Here is a 19,328-nt window from a genome sequence, read left to right as displayed (position 1 = left end):
CTCCTTTGAGGTTTCAGTATTCTTAACATCAGTCTTCATACTTCTTTCACCTGCTTTTTCTCCCTGTGGATTCACTGTGGTAGACAGTAGCTGCTTTCCTCGTATCTATCCACACCAAGTCTTAAAAGCATGCCTGAATTTTGCTGTGAATTCGTGCCATGCCAGCTGCTACCCTCATGCTGTTCCTGCAAGCTGTTTAATATATTCTCTGTTCTAGAGATCTCCAGAAGCCCAGCAGCTAACTCAAGCTTGCAGAGGGCAGGACTGTGCTGCTCTCAGGCTAGCGTGCCAAAAGCTTCTACGCAGTGTTAGCACGGAATTTGGGTGTAAAGAAGAGAATCTGAACAATCCTGTACCTTTCCTGGAGATTTACTCTACAAGGTCATCTTGCTCCAGGAGGTTCTGTTGTGACAACACAGATATTTCTCATTGCTGAAGTTAAACACATCGTGAGGTGTTTTTTTTTGTTTTTATGAACTTATAATTTAAGCACATTAAGAGTATTTGAAAGAAAGATGTTAATTGGAAATTGTTTCCAACATTTTAAGCTATTCCTAGGAAGGTGGAAGCTTTGCTTAACTGATACTTAGCAAAAACATCTCCCCCCAACCACATGCTTCTAAATCTCATGCAGTTTAAGTCACGTCTGCGAGCAGTTGGATTTTACTTGCTGTTTTGCCAAGGCACTTTGTAAGATGAGTTTCCTGTCAGGCAAATTGCAGGTAGCTACACAACAGCACTGGAAATTAGTTCATACTACAACAGTAAGTAACAGCTATTGCATTTCTTCTCTGCTTTTTCCATCACCCAGACATTCTTTACTGGGGGTTATATCAACACCCATCTCTCTCCCCGGCCAGCACTGTCCCCTCCAAGCATGTATGGCTGGCTCCTCGTTCTGCCTGCTGCAGCTATGAGATCATTTAAACAGAATTAAACCAACTGCGGTCATTGTCTATTCATTAGAAAAATCACATCATTACTTATGTGGAATCAGTATTTCTCTCTATAAAAGCTACTGTATATATTTGCAGACTTCCTTTCCGCCTTGTTTTCCTGAAGTGCGGCAGATGGATGTAGCTCCACTCTGTTTTATTCATAGTACTTCCCTAGATTGCATTTTGAAGCTGTGTGTCAGAAGACCCTCCCCGCCACTACTGAGGCTCAGAAAAGGCCTTCACTGTATCGACTTGAAACCCAAGTTCAGCTGCCTGTATTTTGTTGCAATATGCATTTAAACCTCAGATTCTTTACAAGTTTTAATAACAAACTGATACCAAATGTGGTTTGCAGATTTCAGTTTTTTGCAGATACCTCCGTATAAGCAGACCGCTTCAAAGAGTTGCAGTTGTCACTAATCTTACCTGCATTGTAGTATAAAGTGGACTGTGTATGAAAATAAGTTAAAAATGTTTACAACTTTTGTATATATATAAATATATAAAAAAATATCTTTTGAGAGAACAATCTGTGATTATGTATTTTCAGTGTCTGTGTACCAACTGCAACTTATTTTCAATAAAGAGTTTAAAATGAAAAGAAGCGGCCTGAAAAAATTTGGTAACACTTTATTTAACCAGGTGAGCACAGGGAACAAGGGAACTGCATCATCAGGCCAAAGAGATCAATCGCCTCGAGGAAGCTTACAGCAGCACTTGGAGTTGTCAACCTGCCAGGCGGGAACTACGGATCTGCTAACACAGAAGAAATTAACTGAAAATAAAGGGAAGACATAAGAAACTCCTGGAGAGTATACGCATTTCGTTTCCTCTGAACTTTACAAACCAAAGGAACATACAGGGGAAAAAAAAAAAAAAAAGAGTTGACGCTGTAGATCCATTGCTGACTGGACGTGGCACGGGCAGCTGGCATCGAAAGTGAAGCGCCCAAGTGCCAGCGCAGTCGGGTCTGTCGTGGTTCGTGGTAGTGTCACGGGCATCAGGCCCGGCTCCGCTCGAGAGGAACCCGACTCGAAGCAGGAACATGGAAGCATTACTACTTGCAATATATTCATGCATTTTATAAACAGCCATGCAGCCAAACGATCCTCCCCTCCCCGTTTCAGGGCATGCAGTCTGTCCCCTGTGCTGAATACAACACGCTCAGGTATTCAAAACAGCCTTAATTATTTGGAAAAGAAACCAAAAGCACTTTGCAGCCTGACAGCAAGCGAAAAATAAAAAGTATAAGGCAAGAAAAAATTTCTGTAGCCAGGACTAGCTCTTTAGTAATAGTCTGAGCTCATGTTCATATAAATGCTTATATAAAAGCAGTATTTTGTCACTTAAAAATTACATAAATTAACTTCAACATGTTAAAATAACTAAACCTGGTCTGGAAGGATGGGCAAGAATCAGACACTTAATCATAGCCATGAAAGTGCACTGCAGGGAGGTCTCGTCACTCCATCGCATCAGAGCTGCTGCTGGAGGAGTCGCTTCAAACGATGAACAGACTCAACTCCCATTTCCTAGAGGTGGAATTCATAGATGGCAAGCAACATAAGCAAAGCTACTGCAGAGCGATATCACCAAGGGAGGTACAGGATGTAAACACTCCATACAGTCTGAACAAATTATCCTTGTTAGCGTAGACCACTGTAAACAGATAAATGCACTTAAAGGCACTGCAGATAAACATGGTCAGTGATCAGCAGCATTTAATGTCCCAATACGCTGTTGCTTGGAACTACCACCATTAATACATCCAAGAAATTAGAAACATGGCAGTCATTAAATAAAATTACTGTGAAGTGTGCTTTACAGGAAGTAAAGCTTTAACATGATTCTACATGCAGTGCTACAAAATAAGTTTCTTTAAAGAACATGTTACATAAAAGGTCAGAGGCAACTTCAAACCTCAGGTTCAACTAATCACACTGATCAGTCCAATTCTTCAAGTAGTAGAATTAACTCCGTTTTCAGACAGGATTATTCTTTGCTGCAGCCCAATATTTATAGACACACAACTGAAACGGTCTCATTCCTTGGTGAGTAGGATCTTTTCCTTTTCAGCATCTTCGCACCCCTGACTACTTTGATTTCCGTGGTCACAGAAACAGCACACAAATCAGAATATAAGGGAAGCCACTGCTGCTTCCATTCATTTCAGTGATTCAAAATCTCCCCCCGCCCCCCAAAAAGAGAAAGAAAAAACCCAAACCAGATGCATATTCCACTATTGTGTCCCCTGTCAGTCGTCAGATCAGAAAGTATTTTCTCAGCTATTGCGTTACAGGAGAAAGGTGGCCCCCACCTGCCCACCCTGCAATTTTGCCCTAATTCTACTCAGGCATTTTGGAAGCTCAGACTTTGGATGTTGATTAGCTACGGTGCAGTCCAGTGATCCCTTTGCACATTATTTATGAACAGCACTGAGAGGGCTCTAACAGTTACCTGCGTATGAGTACTCAGCTGGCAGTGGCTCTCAGCCACACTACACTGCCAAACCTCATTCCAAAAAGTGCATATTCATAGACAAACTTTTATTGGTCTTCAGGAAAGCTAACTTATGATTCTACTGATTGCTTGTAAGGAAGGGAACTCCTCATCCTCAATATGCAAAGCTTTATGGGTGACAATGTCCTGCTGAGTTAGTACTTGCTTACATGTTGGGCAGATGCAGCAGTCAAGATCAGAGCTGGAGTCCGTTTGCCAAACGTGCTTTTTGTTCTTTTTGGGTTTGTTTGAACTTTGCTTTTCTTTGATTCTGAAATCATTGTGAGCAGAAAGCAGTTCTTGTTGCTTAACCGTGTCCGGCAACAACACCAACAACTCATTAAAAATTTTCTTGAAATTATCCCCAAGGAGTTCTCGGCAACTTTTGTAATACTGTGCTGCAGAAATCAGCCCCTTCAGTGAAAAGAGAATTGGAACAGTTAGAAATTTAAAAAGAAAAAAAAAAGAAAAAAGTCCCATTCATCTAAAAATGGACTCACTTTCTTCCAGGCCACATCATCCTCACTGCTTTTTTTTTGCTACCTTAGCACTATAAGAGAGCTACAGTGGAGCACAGAGGAAAAGAAAACCTGTGTAGCCCACTCACCAATACCAAACAGCGACAGATGCACTGCATGAACTGAACAGAGAGGAAGATTTCAGGAACGGGAAGGTTCTTGCCCACTCACCTGTCTGAATTGCCCAGAATGAGTTTTAAATTTATTGAACTTGGACTCATCGCTTTGGAGAAATTCTTTAATGGACTGTATTAGCTGGATGTTCCTTTGCTGAAAGTTCTCAGGTATCAAGTATGACCCATGGCAAGATTTTGGCCTGCATTTGGGGGAGGAAAAAAAATAAAAGGAATTTGATACTGCTTCATGTTATAAAAAGATAGACATTATATGGCTATTCTTTTCTATAGGATGCACTCCCCCCCGCCACCCAACTACTATAAGCAGCATATAGCCATCTTGATGGGATGAAATGCATCCTGTGGGATTACTGCATCAGATTCCAGCTTTACCTAGACAGAACACATGAAATTCAAATTTAACGTAGCCTCGACTAGTGATTTTGTAAGCAAGGTTCACCAAAAAGGCATGACAACAGACCATGCCACGAATAAAGCAGAACAGATAAATACAAACATCTGTATTAAACTTTTACAAATTTTTCCCTTCCCAGTTTCTCAATCTCAGCTCCCTAGCCCAGAAGGGTTCAGCCAGAGACCAGTTACTAGAAAGATCAGAGCAATGAAGAAAGGCATTTAGGGGTTGTCAAGAAAAGCACGCTTCAGCACCTTGCTTCTAGGAGTCAGACAGAATCAACTGAAAGATTAAGAAATATGTTGTAGCTGTTGTAGATCTGTTTCCAAACCAATCTAGAGAAGAGAAGGCTGTGCTGCCAACGTGCATGTTTTCACTTCCCCAGACTCACATCCAAGCAATGCTTGTGCCTGCTTTTACACGAGTCTCCTGACTGGCCATGGGACTCCACAGCGGAATCGTTACGTGGCTGGACTCTGGTGCAGCACCTGCTTACAATAACCCCCTCGCAATATTTCATGATTCACCTGAAGGCCCTATAACACATATCTGAGACACACTGTGTGAAGTAACTCTAACTGAAAGGTCTTTTACTTACTCTTTCAAAGATGTAGTGACAGGTTCAGAGATATTGGTGGCTGGAATAACAGCAAAACCTGGAGGCGGTTTACTAACAGGCACGGACAGTCCTGGAGGCGGAGGAGGACTCTTTAATAGCACCACAGTGTTAAAGCCTAAACGAAAGCAGAAATGAGCAGGCAATTAGAGCACATACCTGTGGCACCCACATACCACCATCTGTAATCAACACCAATGGTCTGATGTACTCTCAGAAGCACCAGAAAGTTACGAGTCAACAATACAGGCCACTGTATCAGAATAAACCTAAAAAAATTGAAGAGGTAGAGATCCGTTGCCCCTACAGTCAGGTCAAGAAGCACTTCAGAGTGGCTGATGTTACTCTACAGAGTGCTAAACTATCGAGTTCATTCTTCACAAGGCACTAATCAAAAAAAAAAAAAAAACCCACAAACCCAACCCCACTCAAATCCTGATGGTAAAACACTCACATTGTTAAAACAAACGGAAATCACTCCAGAAGTCACAACAGAACTAGGCATCGCATGTTCTAGTGTACTTCACCTACAATTACCCGCAGAGCAGCACAGAACAAAGCAGCTACGCAAGTCATCTCCTGATGTGATGCCACTTTCATTAAAACCACTGCAGGTCACATTTGTTGCTATGTTGCTCCAGTTTTACAGGATTATGGCACCACTAAAAGTAAGGGCACTGCATCTCCGCAAATGCAGAACAATTGACCAAGGAAGCCAGCTGACGGTATCAGCAGGTACAGATCACAGCTAAAGAGGGACTTCCTTTATCCACGGGACCTTCCAGACACTACCCACACTTTTGTGCTCATTAGAAAGAAAGTGACACGTAAAGATCGGCCGCTCATCTGTGAGGCCCTCCCAAAAGACAGACATCTGCAGATGCAAGGAGCAGAGGTGTCTTCACACTGCCACCACACCAGACTTGTTTTACAGAGGACATTCAGGACTGTCTGTGTTTCCCAGACTGCCTTTTAATTTCAGCCACATTTCTCCAAGCTACAGTCAAGCAAAACTGACTGTGCCCTGTAGTGCTCACCTGGTGGTGGCGGCATTCGAGCTGATCCTGAGCTCCCAAGTGCTGGGAAGTCTTCCTGAGGTAAAGGGCATTGGTTAGTCACTGTGGGCTTTTTAAGGCCAGGGGGCTCTTTGGGTGTACTACAGATTGCTAACGATTTTTCCGAATGACCATTCATGACAGTTGTGGATCTGTCAGGGGCGTGAAGAGCAGAGGATGCGTTTGGTGTCTGCTCTGCTTCTGGCAGCTTTTCAACGGATGATTTGGGAAACGCCGTCTCCTGTAACAGGTGTGGGGATGATGGTCTCTGCTTCTCAACCCCCATCCTCTTTTTCTTGCTCACTTTTGTAAAAGTTTGTGAGGTAGAAGCTGCCAGCAAGGATGAGACATCAAACATTGTTGGTGTGTTTCTGATCTCCTGGGTTGTCAAGCCACTACCATCGTCTTCATCATCTGACTGACAGAGTTTATTGCTCTTCTTACTTCCTTTAGTGCTATTCAAGGAGGGTGTTTTCTTGGCCATCTGATTTACACACGGGCTGCTAATGGCTTTGACCACGTTTTTACTGGAACCATTGTTCCATGCAGATGTGATGTTAGTTATTGTTTTATTGTTAGGCCTCATTTTGGACACCAGAGCTGGAAAATCCTCCTCTTGAAAAGCTGTTTTCTTTGCAGTCGCTGTATATGTCAAAGACATCCCAGAAGAGATTGCAGGTGCAGCAGAGGATGACAAGCTTGGGAAATCTTCTTCTTTAAGCTTAACTGCCGCTAGCTGGGCAGAGCTGTGAAAAAGGACAAGTACACCTAGTTACACCAGCGGTGCAGAGGCAGCAGAACTCCACCAGGCAGAACAAGCTCCATACCTGACTGCAGTCTTCCTCAAACTTATCACTTAGGGTGGTACGGCAGGCATAACTTAACAGAATGTAACTACCCTCAGGCTTATAAACCAGGTCTGGAACGAGTCTCTTCAAAGCAGTCACACTAGCCTTGCTGTATTATCAGTACTGTCTTAGTACACCACCTCGACCAGCAGGCCAGACACACAACGTTCAGAGGTGCATTCTAGCTGCCACGTCCTGCACAGATTCTATTTGAATTACCACCCATTTAAGGAGATGATGAGTTTTAAAACCCATAGCACATGGCTCCCTCAAGATAAGCTACTGAGTTAAAAAAAAGTCTGGAATTAATACTGAGAATTACCCTGAAATCGCAGCACTAAATAAATAAATAAATAAATAAAGTCAAGCCATGAACTGAAGCAACAGCCTCTGCTGTTCATGCAGGCGACTAAGACAGAAACAGTTTGAAGCAGAATAGGAACCGGGGAAGGGAAACACTTGAAGTCTAAGTGATCTGTAAAATTATTTTCTACAGAAACAGAACCCGCGTGACTTTTTACATCAGCTCTCAACGCTGCAGCCTTCAACAAACTTACCCTTGTAGAGGTCCCACTGCTGAACCAATTGCTGGAAAGTCATCTTGGCTTAAAGCACCATTAGCAGCTGCTTCTTTTGGAGTTTTGACAAAAAGAGCAAAGAAATAATTCAACTGAAATCCATTCATTTCAGAGGGAAGCTATCACTGAACATGACAGCAGTATTAACAAGCCTTATTTTCAGCAGCTGATGAGGTCATTAACTGACATTCCAAAAAGGAAATTTTAAGTCCATGCATCACTATTTCCTTCAATTAACCACATTCACCATTATGTCACCGGGTACCGGCTTTAGCATACGGACAATTCATGATACTTAATATGAGCAAAACATTGGCTGGTGAGATGCCTGCGAGGAAATCCTCTAGAGACTAAGATGTCAATGCCCCCAGCTGCCTGCTCCACGCTCCTCCCAGAGGCTAGCACTCAACTGCCCGCACAGGGTTAGGATTCTCTGAGTACGCTGATGCTTCACTTGGAAAGCTGCTCCTCTGAGCTTTCATCACACCTCTGCTGCACAGGTGCCCAGACTGCTCAGCAATCAGCTCCCGGGCAGTCAGTTTACATCGAAACATCAATCATTTCCAATTTGCATTTGCCTTAAAATGCAGTGCTGTGGACTGCAGCAGTTCAAGGACAGATTGGTAACAGCTTTGACACACACAGCAAAAGCTGGGCTAGCAGCAGGAGGAGATAACCTTGCCTCCCATCCCCAGCTGAGCTGTACCCATTAACCAACCAGAGCTCTCAGCAGCTCTCAGCTCATTATGAAAGCATACAAACTACGTGCGAATCCTGTTGTAGGAGCGGTAAGGCAGAGAAAAAGGGATCTGAAGCAACAGTAATATCAAAACAACTGCATCGTCTTTATTTGCCCCTAAGCCTCATTCGGAACAACTAAAAGTTTGCTTTGACCAGTTACAAACTTTTACCGGGGTCAACTTCTTCACAAAAAAAGGGAGCGCTCAGCTTAAGCACCACAATAAATCAGTTTTTGCACACTAGAGTAGAAAACAGCAGCCTTAGACGATAGTTTTGGATAAAATACCATATATACTGTTGTATGTTAATTGTGTTTGGTATTTATACCCTGCTCCATTTTATGTATAAACTGCTGCAAGAACCCCAGCCCACTCAGACACATTTCGATGCAAATGACTGTTAGGTTAAGATTCTGCACAGCTCTCCCCATATCCCCCAGCTTTTGAGAACAGTGCACGGCAATTCACACTTTTGCCAGCCCGATCTCCTGAACCATCATGCCTCCCTGCAGCTGCAGGACATGTTCAGCACTAACCTGGAGTTTCATTTGAAGACTTTGTAATGCGTTTGGAGCTGGATACTTCTGAATCCCTCAGGTCCTCCTTTTTACCTCTACTGCTGCTGTCCTCTTTGTCTTCTACCCGTTTTTTTTCTTCCTGACGTTTTGCTGCTACAGATGCCCTGACTGCCGCTGCAACGTCTCTGTCTTCTTCTTCCCTACAGGACAGGGCAGATTTTCTTGGTCAAACAGCAAGGATTACTGACCACATTTGTCTCACTCCAGCTCTCACCTCTCTGGTGTCAGGTCTGTTGACAGTCCCTGGCCTTGTGCTGCCACCTGCTGAGAAGGCTGAAACAAACCCACTGCTCCCGTACACCCTGCCACCAGCTGGTAAGATGGGCAACATTTAACCCCTGGATTTGCTAGTTCTACATGGTGATAACAATCCAGGACAGAAACCAACTGGAGTGAACTGGGAGAGACAGTACCAAAGATGCATGGGGACACCTCTCTCACATTTTCAGATGTATGAACGTCTTATTTGTAGGCCAAAGTAATTCTTTGAAACATGGCTTGTCATGAACTCTCAACACATGCACAATCCACATGCGACACCAACACATAAAGTGTTCAGAGATGGACTTTTTCCCCTGGTGAAATTACCAGTAATGAACCAGCTGACTTTCCAGGGAGAAAAAGAAGAAAAATAGATGTGCAGTATGTATAAAGCACTCAGGTCTTGTGTGAATGAATAGACATATAAATGCAAACTTTCATTTCAATACTTAACCCTCTTCTTTTTCCAAAGCATTCAGTCTGGCCACACAGAGATCTGTTTGTTCAATGAAAAGCATGGTCCTTAGAACATGAACTTCATGATTACCCAGACCAAAAAGTCCATTAAACCTGCAAAGACTTTCCACTTACTTCAGAAAAGCCTATTTTAAAAGTTGGCACAAAAACAGTTGCTGAAATTAATTTAGGTTTCTGATTTTAGTTAACCCACACATTGAAGATTACAGCGTTCATTTTCCTTGGCAAGTCCAGAAAGCTTAAACTTCGCACAGAATAGTTACACTTTCATCAAACACCTAGTCAGCATGCAGGCTGAGACTGAAAACTAGTTCTGCTCTCAACTAAGGATTCACTATGAAAGTTTCCAAATTTTGTACCCACTTCCTTCCTGCTGGTCCACCAAAAGCCTCTTAATAACTAAGTAAGAAACAGCATCAAGCAGCAATAAAATCCACAAAATGTTTTGCCACTCACCTCTTATACCTCCAGCTGCCTCTTCTGTTTTGCTGACTTCCTCGGCCACCCAATCTGCCTGACCTTCCTTGCCTGTTGTACCTGTCAACTTCCTCATAGTCCTCTCCACCTATAACACCTGAACAGGAGGGAGGGTTGATCATTCTTAAAGTTATTTCTCTAATCTGGGCATCACACTATGCCTGAAAAGGAGCAAAAAACACACTAGTACAAAGAAACCTATCTTGATTTCCTTCTGATGATTAAGTAGCATGTAGCCTCCAGGACTGCTACATTAATGGTTGGACTTGATCTTAACAGTCTTCCAACCTAAATGATTCTATGACTGAAATATATTTTGCAGTATATAGATTCCACATATTTCGACCTGCGATGTGAGTTTTGAGTAATCTCATTTTTATGCAGATTTCTCTAAATAAAATAAAAGTATGTACGTATCTCAATCTCAGCACACCTAAGTGGATACGTTCCTCTGGTCTCCTGCTCCTTTTTCATCGCTACCTCATACTAACTGTAATATAAGTAATTCGTGTAATTACTTGTTGGAGAAGTTTAGTTTCACTACAATTATTTATCATAACTGAATCCACACATGGAGGAAAAGAATCATTGAATAATTTAGGAAAGAAAAGACCTCTGGTGGTCATCTGCTCCAACCCCTTGCTCACAGCAAGGCAGACTCTGAGATGACATCAGGTAGCTCAGGGCCCAGCCACACTCACCTTCCGTTCTCCTCTGGTGCCTAGGAGCATAGGTAAACTGAAGGTCTATCTGCCGGTTCTGCCTGGCCTCGGCCCTGTTCTTGCTGTGGCAGGCTGTTTTGTGCGCTTTATAATCTATTTCTGTGCGGAAAGCGTGGGTAAACTGTTCTGTACTGCACCGTCCCTCTTCGCAAAGGAAGTGCTTTTCACGGAAGTGTTCACGAAGGTATTCATAATCACTGGAAAGAGAAAAGAGGCTGAGCTGCAACTTTCCCAACACATTTTACTAATGGCATACGGTTATTCTTTACTCCGTCTTGCAAAGAAAGAACCAACTGCCTAGGCTTGTCTTTATCTCCAGGCAAGTTTTCCAACTGAAACCATTTCTGTGCAGCCTAGACACATACCTTAATGCATAATCCCAGACGTTAAGCTGAAACTACTGGATGATACTTGTCACATCCAACTGTACGCAAGGCACGTGTTTCATAAAAGAAAACCTACTTCTATCTGCTTTGCACATAAATGTTGGAGTATTAGTTAACACGCTACACTGCTGCAGACACCTGCCTGTCACGCTCCAAAATGTAACTTAACACCCAACATTAACACGGATGAGGATGACTTTAAAGCACAAACTAGACAGAAAGTAGTTACTGCAGCTACTGGTTTAAGGAACAAGAGAGCCTACAGCCAATCTGCTCACACATTCCTGCCCTCTGTCTTCAAGCACTACTCTTACAAAAACTCAAAGCAGATCAAAACAATTTCTCTAAAATTTAAGCTACAGAAAGAGAAATTAAACTTTCACAAACCTGTAGTATTCCTGAGCACCATCAGAGTCACAGAAGTGACAAAAATAATGATCTCGTCTTAGATGTTTCAGTAACTCATCATTATCCAAATAACGCTCGTCACAGAATTTACACAGGGGATGCCCACGATGAGAGGTGTCATCTGGATCTCCATGGATTCGATGGCGAGCAAGGTCCTTACGAGTATACCATTTCCGTTCGTACGTAAAAATCTGAAGAAATACATATAAAAATGGAATAAGCTAGGCTCACACAACTCGTTCACTTGCAGGAGTCAAAGATTTCTTTAGAAAGGTGCAATGTGACATCAGACACCTAAAATTTTCAGTGACTAGGAACCAAAATTCAAGAGATTGAATGAAATTACATCTCACTTGTACTTCACTCACCTCAAACATTGGAAACGGATCTAATTCACTTTTTTCCTTTCACAAGTGTATGTATTAACATAATGTAACAAACTTTTAAACCTCTGTTGGAAAAAAAAGCCTACTTTTTTTTAATGAAAGTACAGCATTTTGCATGTTGACTCAAAAAAAAAAGTGGAAGAGAAGTGAACTGTTTAATGCTCCTCAGACAGCAACTACCCCAACATAGCTACATACAGACGATACAGTTCGATGAACGAATTCTGCAGTCTTCTGTCCCTACTAACACAAACTATTTTAGTAGAAAGGGTTCTGAAGATGCCAAAGAGATCAATACGCCATCGAGAACAGAATATCCTTAATTTCTTGCCTCCTCAACAAGGAGGCATAACTTATTCCAGGAAAAGGCTCACTTGGCTTAGCTAGGGTTGATTGACCAAAGCTTCTACGAGTTTAAGCACTTCTTTGCAGCCCACATGGAACCTTCCTCCGAAATAAAAATGTGCCTGCAGTATTCTGAAATTAAAAGCCAACAAATTCTACTGTAGTTTGTGATGTCTTTGGGAGAGATGACGATAAAGAAGCTTTAGTGATGGCTACTTAGGCTGACTGTGGAAACACCTCTTAACCAGAGTTCAAAGGACGCTGCAACCAGGAGAAGTTGTGTTGGCCTCTCCAGCTTACTTCCCTTGAATTAGCACTATTCATTGCACGACCACAGGAAAGAGAATCAAATTATTCCAGTGAAAGCTAACTGCAAAAAAGATGCATTGGTATTCATTCATCTCAACCCCGACCACTTCTGGATCTTGCCCCTTTTGGCAATAACCTACAGTTCAACTGGCATAAACCAGCTGTGACACCATATAAATGCATTTCTCTAAGCTGATACTCGATTGGTTTCAGAGAAAACAAACACACGTACAAAATCATGTGTATTGAGTTCTAAAAAAACGTGCTCATGAATTAAATTCCCTCCTACAGCACTACACAATGCTGACGACTACTAGACACAGAGGTTAGCAGTCCTAGCACTCATTTAACAGCAGCTGCTGATTTTGTCTGACATGCTGTTCAGACACAGGAAAACACACCAGCTCTAGGGAAAGGTGGAATTCTGACTTTCAGACTGAAAAAAAGCATCGCCTGACTGGCATAACAGCCGCTGGTCTAAGGGAAATTTGGGTGGGCTAAGAAAAAAGGACAACGATGGTGATAGCAAGATGTGGAGCTTTAAGACCCAGTACAGGCAGACAACTCAGCTTTCCAGTAACTGCTTTATCTTTACCAGGTTGTAAAACACATTTTAAAACAGCCTCGGTCATTTTGTACGTGTGTACATCAAACACGGTGGACCTCAATTGCAGACAACAGTTAAATTTCATTTTCCAATCAAATCAACGAGATACAGGAAATTTGCTCTGAACAAATAAACAAGATAATGAAATATAATTATAGTTCATTAAACCAGCAAGATGGACTCTCATCCTGTACATGAGTCAACTGTAAATGCTATGTTGTCTCTGATCTGAGAGAGAAATCCATCCTGCCATGATACACTCTGCCTTCTGAACTGGCACCAATATTTTCTGAGTTACAGTTTGTAAAGTCATCACGGGTCTTAATAGATACCACATCTCTAGTTACAGCTGTAGTGCCTACAGCTCAGGCTTAACTTCCTATCAGACAGTTAGGGTTTGTTATTTACATACACTGCGGGGGAGGAGCTAACCTCAGAAGGTTATTAACATGGTTGGGTTTAATTTAAAACATAATCCATTCAGAACCTTCAGGCCTCTTTCATTAATCAGTTTATGAAAGAAGGCAGAGTTAAAAGGAAGCAACTGGCCTGGCTGCAGGCAGACAGAAGAAACTTAAAAAGCCAACTGGTGCTGTTCAGCCACCCCCTTCTTCCCACCTCCGCAGGTACCTTGCAGGTCACGTAAGGACTCAGCCCTCCTTCCCACGCCAGGACACAGAACCAGCTCACCTTTAAGTGTTTAACACAGAGCTTGCAACAGAAGAGTTCATGCTGCTTTCTCATGTGCTGTTCCAGATCTGCAAACGTGTTGAATGGCTTCAGATCCGGACACAAAAAGCATTCATGCTGCAGCAACTTCCTAAGGGACAAAGAAAGATTTACTAAATATTATCCGATTCCCCCTCAGCAACCCGCTACCTTTATCAAAACCAAATGTTCTGTCAGTAGCAGAATTCCGCATTTTTATAGCTCCCCCAGCAATTTGCAACGAGGTTAGCGTCCTGCTTACTCCAAGAACACTTTGTCATCTCTCAGGAACAGGACAGAACCAAATTCCTGCAAGAAAGGAGCCAAACAGTTGCGAAGAAATACTCTAGCAGTGCACCATTTGCACGTGGACTGGAACATGTCCGTGCAACAACCCCCGGCTTACTGAAGGTTCAGCTGATGCACGCAAGGTTCACAGCTAGTTTAATTTTGCTTGCTACTGCAGAAACCAAAGTATATGGGGGGGAGAGGGGGGGGGGCATAAAAAACTGTAATGGAAAAGGAGGAAAAGAAGTAACTCCAGTGCTTCCCAACCGGAGCTGAAGGCGGAGCACTGGTCTCAGCAGGAGACCCCAATCACGCGCACTTATTTCTGCCCCCAGAACGGCAATCTCAGCAGCTCTCCAGAAATCAGATCATCAAAAGCAATTCCCAGAGCTGGTGTATAATTAATCAGAACGTTTCCAACTGCTTCTGCTCGCTAAAGCCCATTGCCCAATTCCATAAATTGGAAGCCACACAGAATTATAAACGTATCAGCAGAGCTGCACTTTTAGCCCCAATCAGGTTAGATTAGATAAAATACGTGACTCTCCAAGAAAAAGGTACCACTGCCTACATGGTTTCACCTTTTTTGCTCTTCCTTCCTTTTAAGTGGTCTTAACTAAACTTAAAGCTTCCTACTAAGCATGTTATGAAAAGTATTTTTAGAACACGATGCTGATGTCACATTTTTACCCCGTATTGTTTTTTTTTTTACTTCACTTTTCTCTCTCCCATTTACAACTAACATCTTTGAAGGAAGAAGAGGACGCTCTTCTTTTCATCTGACGTAGCATACAAATGATTTTGAGTAGTCCTTACACAACACAGGAATAAATAACATTATCATAGTAATTTTGCCTTTACTAATTTACAGGGCAGCCATACAAGGAATTAAAAGCCTTCCAGCAAGTTTGCTGCTGGTAAAGAAGCAAAAAGCAACTTTTCTTGACGGAGCAACACTCCTGTATCACGCTTCTGTAAACCTAACACTCCAGGGTTTGAGGAGCTGCTCTCTTTGATGACCATGGTACTGAGAGCTCGTGCCAACCGTGCCGCTCCAGCTCCTCATCCCACCGAAGCCACCTGCGCTGCCCGGTGAGTAAGGCGCGCAGCACGGCAGCCACCATTTCCATCAAACAAAACCACACTGCTCTATTAGAGCATGCGTTTCCGGCCACGTAACGCAGATAAGAACATGTGTTTTAGGGATACGTTACAGAAAGGAAGTCCGGCGCTTACCTGTACAGCGCATAAACCTCTGCATCCATAAAATAAATGTCATATTTCTTCTCATGCTGCAGCTGGTTAAGTGCTATTGTTGAGAAGGACGTAAGCTTCCGTCCGAAGACGACCTGTGGGCAACACAACGCGGGAATCAGACAGGGAACACGTGGGCTGCACGGCTGTTGGGATTACAGACCAGCTCCTCAGCACAAACTTTGTCAGGGACCTCCTCATAGCCTAAGGCTTGGACAACGCACCCCGAGCCGTGCCAGGCCCAGCTGCTTGTCACCACCAGCTACTGTCCCCGCGACTGTCAGCAAAGCGGCGTGACGGCTGCTTATCAACCTCCAGCAGGAGCACCAGGCGGACGGGGGCAGGACCAGCCTGGTCTTTGGATTTTGAACTGGGTTAGGAGACTCTTTTATGATGCTTTGCTACCGCAACCACGCTGAGAGTAAATATCTGCCAGCAATTCAACCCATTCTGCAGCGAGCGTCTGTCCAGAGCCCCGCGCTCAGCTGCCTCCTGGCAGGAGACCACCCAGACTTAGAGCCTGCGAGTGGGAAGTGGCAGTTCTCAGAGCCTGACTGGGAAACCGCGGCTGCTTCTTTCCTGTCTCACCAGGAAAGTGAGAAACAGACCGCAAGCTCCCTTCCCAAAGTATTTGCACCCCTTCTAAGAGAACCTGGCTGCTCCCAGTGACCGCCCTGCACCCTGGGCGGCACAGCGCAGCCACCTGCAGTGCTGCGTCCTTCCTGAGAAGTCTCGTGGCCCTCGGTGTGCTACAGCACCCCCCCCACTTTGGGAAGTGCTGGTGGGGCAGCAATATTGATGGAACAGCCGGAATTCCCTGCGGCAGCTCAGGAAGGCTAAGACACAAATATGCTAATCGTCCTGAGCAGTCACAGCAAATACGATAACTCTGGAAATGCTTACAGCCTTAATAAAAGGATTCCATTACATACTACACGTGCAGTTCAGCCGTGTTAAGTCACTCCTCCATCCCTGTTGTGCTGAAATACCTTGGAGCAAGTTGTGTGCCTTTGTGTGCGTGTGTTTTTAAAGCTTTCTTTACAGCCGGGCTACTATTAACTTAACCAAAGTGCTGTTTATATATACACACACCTCTCTGAAATACCAAGCTTAAAATAAAGAGAATACAAGTCTAAGTCTGTTGGGTAAATGCCTAACTTCAGCTGTTTAAAAAAAAAAGAGTTTCAGTAAAGTTCTATAGACCTCTATTTCACCTCAACCTGGAGCGCATTTTGGAGCAGAGGAATGGGTCACAGCAAAGCAGATTTTATCACAGGAGTTCAACACAACGCGAAGTAAACACACCGACTGATCCCCCACGCCTGATCCAAGTATATGTCAGGGTTGCTTTCCAGGTCAAGTAATCCCTCCTAACTCCAGCGCAGCAATTACGCACCACTGAGAGCACACATTACCATAACAAGTATATCCTGCTTTCTCCTCCATCCTGTTCCGTGGTGCCAGCCATCTTCGGAGCTATTTCCATTTCCTCTGGATGTGGCACTTACCAGGTCAATCTACACTGATCAGTACAGCACCAGCTGAGGTCCGGTAGAGCTGTCCTTGCCTCTTCTAATTCCACACACACCATGCAAATGAAGAGACCCTGCTTTAGATCCTACTTATACGACCAGATCATTTAAGGACAGTCCTGATGCGGTTCATGGCCCCCAGAATCCTTTTGCTCTCCTTGGGGCAGACGGGTGCACACACAGAGCAGCGTTATAGCGGTGCTTAAAGATGAGGGGAAAAAGAAAGAGCCCAGCCATTAGGAAGGACCTCTCGGGCAACTCTAACAGAAGGATCGCTTTTAACAGTTAACACATGAGAGAAAAAGATGGCTTAATGAACCAAAGTTCAGGCCACATAACACGGCGAGTATTACAAACCTGGGAAGATCTCAAGATTAACAGTCCGTCTGTGACCCTAAGACGAGCAGCGTTAAGGCAGAAGAGCAACATCACAGTTGGCTTCTCCGAAAATACAGCAGAGGCAGAGCAGCAGCCCCCCAGAGGATGATCAGAGACAAAAATCACTTTTAAATTTCTATCTTTCCCTACACAGAGGCTACTCACGCGCTACTGAGGTCAGCTTAAAAAAACACATCAACATTTCTGGCCTCCACAAAGTCTGAGGATCCTGAGCGTGCAGCCTAAGATCTTCAGTCCCTCCAAACTACTTGAACAACACGAAAAGCAGCCAAAGTAACCAGAATTAGTGTGGGGGGGAAGAGGGGTGTCTCTTTTTGTCACAGGGGAGAGGAAGAGCTCCCCTGGCAGACTTATTTTACTTCATTTCCTGAACCCCCTCAGTGTGGTTTCTCGCACAACGCTAGCAACAATTCTTTTCTTCTAAGAGGTTTTCATTCTTTTCTTCTAAAAGCCTTCTCTTCTAAAAGCTTTCCTTTCTTCGCATCGGTTCAGATACGAGTATTCGCCAACACCCCTGAACAGAGTTTCTTCGCCCGGCCCCTGCTGGCACCAGACCCCCCGCTCCATCCCCGCAGTGAAGCCACCGACTCGGGGCCACTTCCCCAAAGCCCTGCCAGGGGGTCCCGTGCCACGACACCCCCCGGGGGAGAAGCGGCACCGGGGGGGGGGCTGCTCACGGAGCACCCCCACACCCCCACAGCGGGGCTCTCACGCCAGCGGGACCCGGAGGGGAACCGCAGGGCGAAGCCAGCGGGGCACGGGGCGGGCCCGGCCCTGAGCTCGGAGCCCCCCCCCCCGAGCCCCCGGAACCCGGCCGGGGGCAGCGCCCGGCCCCGACCCCGTCCCTCAGCCCCGTGGCGGTGCCGACCTGGCGCAGCTCCTCGCGGCACACGGCGCAGTACCGCACGCCGCACAGCGCCCGCATCCGCACGGAGCAGCGGTAGCAGATGGGGTGGTCGCAGCGGCCCAGCGCCACCACGTCGAGCTCCCCGCAGCACAGCACGCACGGCCCCTCCGCCGGCCCCGCCGCGCCGCAGCCCGAGCCCGGGCCCGGCCCCGAGGCCGCCATGGCGGCGCCCACCCCGCCGCGGCCTAGGCCCCGCTCCGCCTAGCAACCGCCCGCGCCACCGAGACGCGGCCTAGAGCGCCGCCCGGCCCGGCCCGGCCCGCCGCTGCGACGCTCTGGCCGGCGGCCGACCATAGAGAGCGGCGCCCGCCCGGGCCGGCCATAGAGACTCCGCCCAGAGCGCCGCGTCGCCGCCCCCCCCCCCCCCCCCCCCCCCCACCCCCCCCCCCACCCCTCCGTTACCCTCCGAGGGCGGCTCGCGGCGCCGCGCCCCGTGACGTCACGCGCGTCCGCCAGCTCCGCCCATAGAGGAGGAGGGCAGAGCGCCGCCCCGGCCGGGCCCTCGCAGGCCCCCGCTGGCCGCAGCTCGCTGCTCCCGCGCCGGCCGCTACCGGCACCCGGCGGCGGGACCTCGGCGCCCCGGGGCCCGCAGCTGGGGTTTGGCCTCCCCCGGCCGGGGGCGTTGCCGTGAGGGACGCGGGAGGCCTCAGCCCTGCCCCGGCCCGGCCCTGCCCCGCCCCCCCCCCCGCCCCGGCTGGGCCCTGTCACACGGCCGGTGGCAAAGCGGGCGTCAGCGGCGCAAAGGCACCACAAAAACAAGCGAAAAACGTTAAAAATGCAGCTGAAACACTGTGGGAAATCATAACTGCGTACGCTAGCACGCGAACGGGGCGTGTCCGCACCGACACACGTTACACCGCCTCACAGGGCGCCGCCGGTGCCGGGCCGTGTGGGGCCGCAGCGCTCGGCCCCCGGTACCCGCACGCGGCGTGTCGGGTTGTTCGGTAGCGAAACGCAGCTC

The 19,328-nt window shown here is 46.0% G+C and overlaps 1 protein-coding gene across 2 annotated transcripts; it reads right to left on the bottom strand.

Moving 5' to 3' along the window:
- Positions 1-1,548: 1,548 nt before the first annotated feature.
- On the bottom strand, positions 1,549-18,576 carry ZNF598 (zinc finger protein 598, E3 ubiquitin ligase). Of its 2 annotated transcripts, none has more exons than XM_050713822.1 (12): positions 18,329-18,576; positions 15,512-15,624; positions 13,970-14,099; positions 11,612-11,823; positions 10,818-11,035; positions 10,096-10,213; positions 8,860-9,041; positions 7,563-7,632; positions 6,140-6,903; positions 5,085-5,220; positions 4,127-4,271; positions 1,549-3,851 (listed from the first exon to the last, which is right to left on the bottom strand). In XM_050713822.1, exons 1-12 carry the CDS (start codon positions 18,527-18,529, stop codon positions 3,504-3,506), a joined length of 2,637 nt encoding a protein of 878 aa, XP_050569779.1. In that variant the 5' UTR covers positions 18,530-18,576; the 3' UTR covers positions 1,549-3,503. The 2 variants fall into 2 exon arrangements, with proteins under 2 accessions (XP_050569779.1, XP_035419214.1); XM_035563321.2 differs by having other exon boundaries at positions 7,563-7,635; positions 18,329-18,575.
- Between the last annotated feature and the right edge of the window lie 752 nt (positions 18,577-19,328).

This window comes from Cygnus atratus, chromosome 15 (genome assembly GCF_013377495.2).
Source record: "Cygnus atratus isolate AKBS03 ecotype Queensland, Australia chromosome 15, CAtr_DNAZoo_HiC_assembly, whole genome shotgun sequence".
Classification (NCBI taxonomy): Eukaryota; Metazoa; Chordata; class Aves; order Anseriformes; family Anatidae; genus Cygnus; species Cygnus atratus.
The sequence above is the reverse complement of the archived record's forward strand: the minus strand, read 5'-3'. Positions and strand labels throughout refer to the sequence as shown.